Source organism: Simochromis diagramma, unplaced genomic scaffold, assembly GCF_900408965.1.
Source record: "Simochromis diagramma unplaced genomic scaffold, fSimDia1.1 OVJJ01000753.1, whole genome shotgun sequence".
NCBI classification, from domain to species: Eukaryota; Metazoa; Chordata; class Actinopteri; order Cichliformes; family Cichlidae; genus Simochromis; species Simochromis diagramma.
This window is the reverse complement of record NW_024387523.1, coordinates 22473747-22486163: the sequence shown is the minus strand read 5'-3', so window position 1 is coordinate 22486163 and position 12417 is coordinate 22473747. Positions and strand designations below refer to the sequence as shown.

At 41.0% G+C, this 12417-nt stretch overlaps 1 protein-coding gene across 1 annotated transcript; it reads left to right on the top strand.

Moving 5' to 3' along the window:
* Positions 1 to 1966: 1966 nt before the first annotated feature.
* LOC120727233 lies at positions 1967 to 3811 on the top strand. The gene has a single exon (XM_040021438.1). The coding sequence runs from the start codon at positions 2029 to 2031 to the stop codon at positions 3499 to 3501; it is 1473 nt and encodes a 490-aa protein (XP_039877372.1). The 5' UTR covers positions 1967 to 2028; the 3' UTR covers positions 3502 to 3811.
* The last annotated feature ends 8606 nt before the right edge of the window (positions 3812 to 12417 follow it).

The window sequence follows — 12417 nt, the reverse complement described above, 5'->3', positions numbered from 1 at the left end:
CTCATTGTTACTTATTAGAAGGTGGCCATTAGCCATTAACCCTCTGAGCTCTAAATCATCATCAGCGATGACCTTAAACCTGTAAGCAATCAGAATGTGTACACAGCAAAATCTCCAATGTTAAATTAACACTGGAGAGTGTCTATATGGGTCCACACCTCTGAGTGTTAAATACAACACTGTTGAGTGTTAAATTAACACTTTTGACAGTGTTATATGTTTAAAAGTAACCTAGTCAGTTTTGAAGATTAACAAAGACTAACACTGAGCAGTGCTGGTTGTCTAACACTGGAATATTTCTAACATTTTGAGTTATTTTCCAGTGTTAGAAAATCAGCACTGCTCAGTGTTAGTCTTTGTTAATCTTCAAAACTGACTAGGTTACTTTTAAACATATAACACTGTCAAAAGTGTTAATTTAACACTCAACAGTGTTGTATTTAACACTCAGAGGTGTGGACCCATATAGACACTCTCCAGTGTTAATTTAACATTGGAGATTTTGCTGTGTACTTTTAGTTTTACATACATTTGTCTTTCAAACTATAGGGTTAGGGTAGGGTTAGCACTTTTGCTGATTTAGACCTTTGTGCGTCTATTTTAAGTACAAACGTAATGTGGCATGAAGGAAAAAGCCCAAACCATAACATTAGAATCGCTGGCATGATTACCATCAGCCTTCCGATTTTTCGGTATCCGTTATTTTTCTTGCATTTCATGCTGCTTGGATGTCCCAGGGTAAAAAATGGCTAATGCTCTGTAGCATGCTAATGAAGTAAGAATCCAATATTTTAGGATCCACAGCTGAGGTCTTCTGTTGCACAAACATACAAATACACCAAAGATATATATTTACGGAATTTTAACAACACTGTAAAAGCCTGAGAACTGAAGAGACCAGATGCTGATTTACTTTTTATTTTCCCTTGTCTGGTCTACAGGTCTGTGCCTGTTAGAAATGTTACAAATTGGACATCCACACAAAATTCACGCTCATCATCTGATGTTCGAAATCTATGACCTGAGTGGACCTAGTGGACTCCATGAGTGAAACCATGAATGCAGTAGACAATAGTGATATGCAGATCGATACTGAAATATCGATTCTTCCGATTCCAGTAATTTATGTTCTGGAATCGATTCTCACATTAAAATATCGATATTTTAGTACTTTGGGGTAAATTTGTAGTTTATCATTAACAGGAACACAGTGGAAAGAAACGATATCATTTGGATTGTCTAAATTGGAAGGAACTACTTCCTCTTCTGCCTTTCATAGTCATATGTGAAATACGGCTGTATAAATGTGTCAGCCCCTGGCATGCGCACTCACAACAATGGCTGAGCATAAATCGAGTCATGTGTGGACGTATTTTACCTCCACAAACAGCCAAGATGCGGTTTGCGATACATGTGGCAAGAGTGATGTGTTTTGGCAACACCGCTAACCTCGTCAAACCCCCCAGAGTAAATCATATCACAGAATATGAGCTTTTCTTGAGGCTAACTGAAGAGGAGGAGAGGGACAGGTGCTGCTAGGGCGAGACAGACGTCTCTCACTGAGTCCTTTAGTGCTGCAGGCAGGCAACGTGTTCAAATAGCGCACAACTTAAAAGTTTTTTTTTTTTGTTTCTATATGATTATTCTGCATTCTGCACTGGTGTAGTTACACACCTTATAGGAGAAGCCCATGAGAACAGAGGCGACCTAGCTGTATTGTGGCTGGACCTGACTAATGCGTATGGGTCGATCCCACACAAACTGGTTGAGCATGCTTTACACCTCCACCATGTTCCCAGTAAGATCAAGGACCTAATCCTGGACTAGTATGCCAATTTCAGGCTTAGGGTCACTTCTAGGGCAGTTACTTCAGACTGGCACCGACTCCGGAAAGGTATAATAACAGGCTGTACCATCTCAGTTACGCTCTTTGCCCTGGCAATGAACATGGTGGTAAAGACTGCGGAGGTGGAGTGCAGAGGGCCGTTAACAAGGTCAGGTGTTCGTCAGCCCCCTATCAGAGCCTATATGGATGACCTCACCATTACAACATCATCAGTTCCCGGGTGTAGGTGGATCTTGCAAGGTCTTGAGAGACTCATCTCATGGGCAAGGATGAGTTTTAAACCTTCCAAGTCAAGATCGATGGTACTGAAGAAGGGCAAGGTGACGGACAAGTTCCGGTTCTCAATTTCAGGAACCATTATTCCATCCATAACGGAACAACCAGTCAAGAGCTTGGGGAAACTCTTTGACTCCAGCCTGAAAGACTCTACTGCTATTCAGAAGGCAAATGAGGAGCTGGGAGCGTGGCTTATTAAGGTGGATAAGTCCGGCTTGCCTGGAAGATTTAAAGCCTGGATCTACCAGCATTCCATCCTGCCCCGAATCCTGTGGCCCTTGCTTGTCTATACAGTTCCAATAACTACTGTGGAATCCCTTGAAAGAAAGATCAGTGGCTTTCTTCGTAAGTGGCTGGGACTTCCCCGCAGTCTCACCAGCGCTGCCTTGTATGGGACAAGCAACAGCGTGCAGTTACCCTTCAGTGGTCTCACAGAAGAGTTCAAGGTGGCTCGCACACGAGAAGCCCTACAGTACAGAGATTCTAAAGACTGCAAGGTGGCATCAGCAGGCATTGAGGTAAGGACAGGAAGAAAGTGGAAGGCTGAGAAGGCAGTTGAGGTGGCGGAGTCACGCCTAAGGCAGAAAACACTGATGGGGGTCTTAGCAACAGGGGGAGCAGGCTTGGGGTACGTCCCAAAGGCCCAGGTCAGCAGGGCACAGGGAAAGGAGAGACACCAGCTACTCCAGGAAGAGGTCCGAGCAGGTGTGGAGGAGGAGCGAGTAAGTAGAGCTGTAGGCCTTAAGCGGCAGGGAGCATGGACAAGGTGGGAGAGCACCTTGCAGCGCAAGGTCACCTGGGCAAACATCATGCAGGCAGACTTCCACCGGATCCGATTCCTAGTGCAGGCAGTATACGACACTCTGCCAAGCCCAGCAAACCTCCATCTGTGGGGAAAGAGCGAGACACCTGCCTGTCCCCTGTGCTCTGGAAGAGGGACCCTAGAACACCTCCTTAGCAGCTGCCCAAGGGCCCTGGCCGATGGTCAGTATCGTTGGCGGCACGACCAGGTGCTCAGAGTAGTTGCTGAAAAGATTGCCTTAGCAATCAGCACCAGCAAGCATCATCATGCTCCGAGGAAGGCAATCTCTTTTATTAAGGCTGGAGAGAAACCCCAGGTGCGCCCACATTTGACAACTGGCCTTCTCAACACAGCCTCTGATTGGCAGCTACAGGCTGACCTGGGTAAACAACTAAAGTTCCCTCAGAACATTGTAAAAACATCACTCCGGCCAGACTTGATAATTATTTCTGAGGCCTCAAAACAGCTGATCATGCTGGAACTCACAGTGCCCTGGGAAGAGCGGATTGAGGAGGCTAATGAAAGGAAACGAGGAAAGTACCAGGAACTAGTGCAAGAGTGCAGGGGAAGGGGCTGAAAGACTTTCTATGAGCCCATAGAAGTGGGTTGTAGGGGCTTTGCAGGACGATCACTCTGCAAAGTCCTAGGCCGGCTGGGCGTGGCTGGGGCAACCAAGAAGAGGGCCATCCAGGCTGTGAGTGAAGCGGCAGAGAAAGCCACAAGGTGGCTGTGGATTAAGAGGGCTGATCCGTGGGTAGCTACTGGTACGCAAGTCGGGGCCTGATCACCCCCGGCTGGGTCGCCTGGGCGAGGGTGTATGATGTTGTGAGACCCGAAACACCTGATGACCCTAGGATACATCACTGATCATGCGTACCAGTGCATCCAGGAGATGTGTCTTTATAGTGCATTATTAAGCAATAAGAACAAGTAGTTGGATGTCCTGTAATCATTATGAAGCTATATCCTTATATTATTACTACAATTACATAAAGAAATTATATATTGTATTATGAAATACAATGAAACATTAAGTTGGTATCGGATCAGTATCGTTGATACCACCCTGAATTTTACTTGGTATCGGATTGGAAAGGAAATCAGTGGTATCGCACATCACTAGTAGACAACTAGATTGTTCAGTATACTGTATGTAGTGTGTTACAATATACACCTGTTAAAATGTTAATTTTTCAACTTTGTTATGTGTTTTTTTTTCTCAGCATACCAAGTTACCAAGTTACAGCCTGGATTTACATGCTACCACCTAGAGTTGGATGTCTCGAGACTGGTCTTGGTCTCGAGACCACTGTTACGTGGTCTTGGTCTCGTCTTGGTCTCGACGGACTTTTGTCTTGGTCTCGGTCTTGGTCTCGCTGTTTCGGTCCTGCGCTCTCAAATCGACATAGTGTTCGGGAGATTTGGAGTCAACCATCAGCGGAGCGGGGGGGTGGCTTACTGGGCTTAAGCCCGGGTCATTTTTTCAGAAGCATGGGGTCTTTTGGAGTGTAATTTGTTAGTTAGATGCCTGACTGACAACTGTATAAAACAAAAACAACACACGAAGCACAGAGCGCACCGTCGTAAATTCCCCCTAATTTTGGTATGATCCGAGCTCAGGCACTAGGCGACTGAGCACAGCACCCATGTGAGCGAGGGGGGAGAAGCTGCTGCCTGCGAGTTTGCTGCAGACAGAGGAGAGCTTAAGTTTGACCAGGTACCAAAGCAAATCATTCGTACTGAACTAATAATGTAAATATGACGGTGTATCACAAAAGATTGATATCAAACCGATCACTTGGTTGCGTTACTTGCTCTTCGAGTGAATCAACAAATGGATAAATAAAAAGCCGAACAGCAATGCTGATTTTTTAGAGAGTCTTAGCTTACATTTCATATTTTCAGTTGTTACCCTCCACGGCTAAGCAAACTCTCTAAAACTTTCAATTGTGTACTGATGTACACAACAATGGACATAAGGAGCTTCTTTCAAAAAAAAAAAAAAAAACAACTCAGGTAAATGTTATTTTATATATTATGCTTTGGATGTTGTTCAGTATATCTATGCAAAACAAGAGGAATTTCAATACACAGCAGTATATTCACAGTTGAAACCAGATATTTACATACACTTTATGGAGAAAACATAAAAACTTTTTTTTACTGTTAAACATCAATTTAGAGTAAACTTTTGTTTTAGATAAATAAATGTTGAAATATCTTTTGAATTAGTTAAACGTCAGAATAAAAAGAGGGAGCTGTCTATTTTAATCACTTTCATCAAATTTAGGAGTACATATACACTAAGTTTATTGTTAATTAATAAGAAAACTCCAGACGATTCCATTCTGAGCTGAAGAAGCTTCTGATAGGTTAGTAGAGTCCATGTGAGTAAACTGGTGGCACAGCTGTGGATGCATATAAGGCAAAACACAGAGCCTGTTTCTTTGACATGGGAAAATCAAGAGATGTCAACCAAAACACCAGGAAAAGAATTGTGGACCTCCATAAGTGTGGCTCAATTTTGAATACAATTTGGTGCCATTTACAATTAAGAAATACAGGTAGTTTCTCTCTTGACTCTTAAAGTTAACAAATATGTTTTTTATATTTATCAATCTAAAGAAATAAACATTTAGTCTGATTTGATGTTACAATTAAAAAAGTGTTTGTGTTTTTATCTGAAGAGTACATAAATATCTGGTTTCAGCTGTATATTTGATGATGTTGGTGTTTGGCTTGATTGTCAGTACAAAGAGGGAGAGAGAGGAGCAGAGAGGGAGAGAGAGGAGCAGAGAGGGAGAGAGAGAATGACGACAGAACAGAGATGGAACAAGAGCAGGTGAGACACACATGTTAGTCAAATGGTTGTTTGCCAAAACTCATCAGAACATGTACCTAGTGTTTCTTTTTAGATACCATTCGTTACTTTTCAAATTCTATATTTATTAAATTATGCAGGCTTGTTTGCACAACAAGGCTAAATAATTATATAAACTTTTCTCAATCTAAATATTGTACTTTGGTAGAATTAAAAAATAAGTGTAGTGCAGGTCTATGATGATTTTTAGTGCTGCTATCATCTAGTTCTGATTCTGGTTCTGTCTTGGTTACTGTTGTAGTCCTGTTTTAATTCCGGATCAGTTCTGGGTCTGGTTGAATTGGGGTTTAGTCCCTGTGTCTTGATAGAGGCCCGACTTTGTTCTGCCTTGCTGCTTAATTAAAAAACTAGTTTAAGGTGTCCTGCATATGTATATAGAATAGCATCTGGCTGCAGTTTAAAGACTTTTTTTGTCTCGGTCTTGGTCTCGTCTCAACTTGGTCTTGGATTAGGCGGTCTTGACTACAAGTCTACTACCACCATGTAACTCATTCTTAGATATCCTGTCATATTAAGGTCATAATAATAATAATAATAATGGATTGGATTTATATAGCGCTTTTCAAGGCACCCAAAGCGCTTTACAATGCCACTATTCATTCACTCTCGCATTCACACAGTGGTGGAGGCAAGCTACGGTTGTAGCCACAGCTGCCCTGGGGAAGACTGACAGAAGCGAGGGTGCCATATCGCGCCATCGGCCCCTCTGGCCAACACCAGTAGGCGGTAGGGTAAAGTGTCTTGCCCAAGGACACAACGACCAGGACAGAGAGCCCGGGGATCGAACCAGCGACCTTCCGGTTACATATATGCTTCCCAACCCCCTGAGCCACAGTCGCCCCAGGATCTGTTTGGGCATTAATTAGATGACACAGATTGACCTGTGACAGTAAACTGGCCCGATCAGTTTGAATCAGGTGCCTCTTGTGTCTGGCTATATGGAGAAAATGAGAAGAAGATGATGATGAAATTCATCTGCAATCTGTGAGATCCAAAAGAGCAGCTTGCCTCATTTTCCCTTAAAATGAATTTCAGACTGCTGCTGGTTATCTTTTGTAATTTGAGTGAGTCATAAGTCCTTGGGTTTTAGTTTGGATGGTTCACAGAAAAAATTCCAGGCAGAGTTGAACAATATATTCATAATTATTGAAAACTTGTTTTGTTCCCCTCAGTACACTACCTCACATTTACTTTTTATGAAGCAGTCCATAATATGTGTATTCCATGAAATAACACTTGCTGATTGACATAAGTTGAACTATGCCATGCTATAACCTATATTTACATGTGGTATTTATATTTTAATTGACTTAATATTTAATAATTAGTATATTTTTATGATTATCTTATTTTTATGGCTTGTTATTTAAGATTACTATTATTTACATTATTATTTCTGTTTAATTCATTAAATAGATTTCCTACAATAATATTTCAATGAAAATTAAATCATCTCAAGTCTTTTATGTGAAATAGGCTTTAATATAGAAATAATTTTGTCACGATCCTGGGTCTTATGACCCAGTGTTTTGAGTTTTAGTTCTTTTGATGTTTATAGTGTATGTTTAAGCTTATTAGGTTTCCTATGTTCATTTGCTTATTAGCTCCCCCTTGTGTTTTCAACCCCTGTGAAGTCTCCCTTGCCCTTCGTGTGTTTCATGTCTGTTGTCTTATGTTGTCATGTCTGCCTCTCATGTTTCCTGTTTTATTTTGAAGAGATCTCATGTTTTTATATTATGGAGTATGTTTTGAGTCCTTTGTTGTACTGTTTCTTGTTTCCCTAGATTTCAGTTATGGTTATCATAGGTTTAGTTCTTTGGCTTTGTAATATGGCTTCCCTGTGTTCAATGTTGTGTCTACTGTGACCTCTTTGTACCATGTTTCTGGTCCCTATAGTCTGTCTTCTCAGTTGCTGTTAAGTTTGCATGTTTAGAGTTGAGTCAGTGTGTTTCCTGTTTTACTTTGAAGGTCCATGTCTCATGTGAGTGTTTCTAGTTTTGCTTCCCTTGTCTCGTCCAGCCTGATTACTCCCAGCTGTGCTCTCCTTCTGTGTCTCGTTATCCCTCTGTGTATTTAAGCCCTGTGTTTCTCTTTGTCAGTGTTGTAGTCTCCCTCATGCTGCTGTGTGTTTCTACCTGTAGCTCCCTGTGTGTTTTGTTAGTCTTCCCAGTTTAGATTTTGTAGAGTTTTTGTGTTCAGCAATAAAAGCTGCCCTTTTGAGTTCAATCCTGTCTCCAGTGAGTTTGCGTTTGGGTCCAATCCCTGCCTGCCACACAGCCGAAACATGACAAATTTGGTGAAGAACTTGACAGCTGACAGTCATTGTGCAACACCCCATACATGAATTAACAAACAAACCGTGCAATAACAAGCTGAGAGATGCTCAGTGTTGGGGAGTAACGGAATACATGTACCACCGTTACGTATTTAAAATACAAAATATGAGTAACTGTATTCCGTTACAGTTACCGTTTAAAAAGGTGGTATTCAGAATACAGTTACTTTGTTGAAATAAATGGATTACACGGCGGTACTTTCCTGTTTCATTTTGTTGCGGGTCAGGACTGTTTGGGTTTTGTTTGACAGCTACGTGCTGTTGTTCCAGGCGGCAGCGTTACGGTTGCCATGGTTACAGGGTGACGCTCTCTCTCTCTGCGACTGTGTGTTTCCTGGGTGAGAGAGCGCCTTTTCGTTGTTGTTGTTGTTGTTGTTGTGCTAAGCTAACAGGCAGAATGCTACAAGCATAGCTCTAAAGAATGAAGCATCATGGGCAGTGTAGTCCGTGTTGCAGGGAGAATGGACTGCCATACACGTTATGGGTCTGTGAGCGAGGAGGGAGAAAAAGGGGAGTGGAAAGGTACGAGTTGTCATCGAGGAAAAACGGGAGCTGGAAGCCTGTAAATATAATAATAACCACTGCAGCCAAGAAGAGAGCCTGACGAGCCCAGTTGTAAGTAAGCTATTAAGACTCGACTGTACACTGTGTTCGTGTTTTCCTCCGAAAACAATAAGTTCCGTTGGAGCAGCCTTTCGACGCCTCTCTCTGTCTCTCGCAAGAAAAGTTGACCCACACAACAAAGTAAAGCTATTTTTCGGCTACGAGCCGACAGGGACCCCGCCGTATTAGTCAGAGGTCCCTTTACTACAGTTCGGAGTCGCGGACCTTCAGTAACAGTAATAAATCACACAGCAATAGTACATTCACGTTGTTGTAAAAACCATGATAATATATTAAGTAATCCAAAGTATTCAGAATACGTTACTGTCATTGAGTAACGTAACGGAATACGTTACAGAATACATTTTGGGGCATGTATTCTGTATTCTGTAATGGAATACATTTTAAAAGTAACCTTCCCAATACTGGAGATGCTACACATAAATTCCTGAAATCTGTGTAAAATTCATCTAAAACTGGATGAAACAGTTGGCAGGAAGTACCTCTAAATGTATGAGAAAATAGAATGTGAGTATCATGATGCATTGAGGGACTACAGCCCCTTAGTGTATTTCTTCTGCCGGTCCAAAGCCCAGATAAATGGGAGGGACGTTTGGCATTAAACCCAAATCAAATATTTTGATCATAAACTCAATTTTCATATGTGGTCAGCTTAACAGTGACTGCCACCAGTACTGTTGACCAACAGGGTGCGGGTGGTTAACACTGTCACCTTAACCACTATACTATGGCTGCCTATGATTGCTCTGTGTACATCTATGACTTTAAAGGCTAATTTCAAGTGCTTAAACTTTATTTTAAACAATAAACATAGTTCCCTACCGGGGGTCTAGAAATTGTTGTTTCAAGAGTTGAAAATTGATTTAAAAAAGACAAATAACCCAGATGTGACCTGAAATCAATAGTCATTAGATGTTGATAAATTCTTACATGACATTGTGGCAATGTCTTCAATAATCTACTGCATCTTCACCAACATTTGTGCACATTGCACTATATTAGCTGTACATGGTCATACTGCCCCTAATTGTTGGAAAAATATTAATCTGTGTTAGCCTCATACAGTTGGTTGGAATTAAATTCTACTTCCATCCATTTTCTTCCGCTTATCCAATTCAGGGCCGCAGGAGCCTATCCCAGGTGTCTTAGGGCAACAGGCGGGGTACACCCTGAGCAGATGACCAGTCTAACACATAGAGACAGGCAACCATTCATACCTGTGGGCAATCTAGAATAGTCATTTAACCTAAACCCACTAACTGCAACAGTGCTAACCACCTCACCGCCCTAAACTCTGCTTTTACAGCGATTATTCTACAAGCCCAGTTTCCACAGTTAAAAAAAAGCAATTGGTTATATTTTTCTCAGCAGGTCTTTCCACTCCTTCAGAGAATACTGGTTTGTGAACCAAAGAATGACCTGGACTGAAGCTCAGAGTGATTGCAGAGAAAAGCTCACTGATATCATCACCGTCTGCAACAGTGACATCAGCCAGCTCCTTCTGACTATTGTACAAAACAGAAAGGAAATCTATGGTTACTGGGCATGGATCGAGGGCTACGAACAGAAATGGATATTACAAACTGAAGCAGCTAAAGTTATACCACTGTACAAAAATGGAAATAGTCACCAATTCAAAAAACCTATGTAGTGATTTTCTATATTACATAACAACTTTTTTTCAACCCCAAGTACTATATATTATTTACACTCTGATAGCACATTGGGGAGCAACCAAGGATATTTTGGCATACAGATGAAGTAGCCAGGGACTGAACACCAACCTTCTGATTAGTCGATGACCTGCTCAAACTCTAGAGCCGCAGTCTACATTAAATGAAAGCACCACAATAAGTTATATAAAAACATATAAATGCTTGTTTAGTTAATCCCACATTGGCACTGGCATTGGGAAGGAAGTTGCTGGTATACAGTAGTTATGTGAATACACATAATAATTGCAGTTATGCTTTATAGTTGTAGTTAGTTAATATTAGTAAATATATCACTTTTTATTACATGTCAGTGATGCTAAAATGTTTGATCCCACTGTCCCTACACATGAAAGCTCAATGCAGTTCCGATGTCAAACTGGGTGGAGATTTGTAGGTGGTCTGCAGTCTTTCCGTGAGTCTGCATGCCTTCAGGCTTCACCTGGATTGATCACTGTAAGCAGAGAAGTACAAGGGGTAAAAATCCCTTAAACAACCAAGTAATTCTTAAATCTTCAGGCTGAAGTGGGACTGTACCTGTTAGAAATCAATATAATAATATCAAATAATTTTAAGTTTGTGGGGGTAAAGTGAAAGTGAAAATATAGTGTGAATGATTTTGTTTCCCCCTTTCGATTTTGCATCTCATCCAGTTTAATTTGAATTGGTATTGATGGATGAGGAGAATTCATCAATTGCCACAAAAATCCAAAGTAAAGTTGTTGTTTTTGTAATGAATGAACTGTAAAAATGGAAATAAGGAGTGTAGTATTTTTTTTCTTCAAAAATGCAACTGGGATTTATGAAACTGGACTGAACTACAGAGTGCTATGTTTGTCTTCCTTTACCATTTGCTTTGATATGTGTAATTTGGCTCGTGTGTCATAACATTCAGGTGAGTAAAGCAAGAGAAAACACTGAAAAAAAACATCTAAGGAGAAAGAACATGTTATTAGAAAAATTGCTTTGTTTGCTTTATTACACAGGCTGGACAAGTCAAGTCTGATTAATTCACAGTGGCCTCAGTGAGCCACACGGATGATCTGATATCGTCGTGTTGGTGTTGTTCCCACATTATCATGAAAATGTTGTTCCAGGTTCAACATTGCAAGTGACCAATCACATTGTTGTGACGTTATTCTTTTGCGCGCCAAGCCATTCGTGCATTTATGAAATTCCAGTGTTGCAAGGACAATATCAATTCTGCTTACCGTTTATTAAAGGGTCAGGGTCCGTTGATCGGCGGAGGGAGGCGGTTTCTCGCAGCTTAAGTACAGTTTTTTGTTTTACGCCGGTTTTTCCCGAAGTCGCAAAAGCATGACGTCACAACATTCTGATTGGTCACTTGCAATGTTGATCCTGGAACAACATTTACTATGATGATCTGGGAACAACACCAACGCGACGATATCAGATCGTATGAGGCACACAGTCCCTTAAAATAATTGGAAAATGATTTTTACTGGGTAACATCCTGTGATATGTCAGGAACTCACACATTGAAACATGACAGCTGCACACACAGGTGATGATATTTAAGTTTTGTCCCAAGCTAAACTTTCTGTAGATTTCCGATTTCACTAACAATTAGAGAAGAAAGTTTTTTCCCTTCCACTAAAACCTTTTTCAGTATTCCTCTCCTCTCTGTCACTGCTATCTGTCTCACTGTTCTCACTATGAGAAGAGCTTTTTGGATAGTAAGGATATATCTTTACTTTTTCCTCTTTTTCCTTTCTTTATCGTATTTAAGCAGAAGCTCAAATAAGCTACCTGAGTCTTTATTTTTTGACAACTTTTGACTTCTTACATTTTAAAACAAAGATCTTTACTTCCTGGTCCCTATGCTTTTAGAACCAGTTCTTCAAAGCGTTTAAGGTGAGTTGTTACACATTTCCCATCACTGTGCCTTCTGGACAACAAACCAATATGAACCTAAATGAA

Bases quoted from the DNA above. Each gene is read 5' to 3' on its own strand.
- LOC120727233 (XM_040021438.1), top strand. From the start codon at position 2,029: ATGGATGACCTCACCATTACAACATCATCAGTTCCCGGGTGTAGGTGG.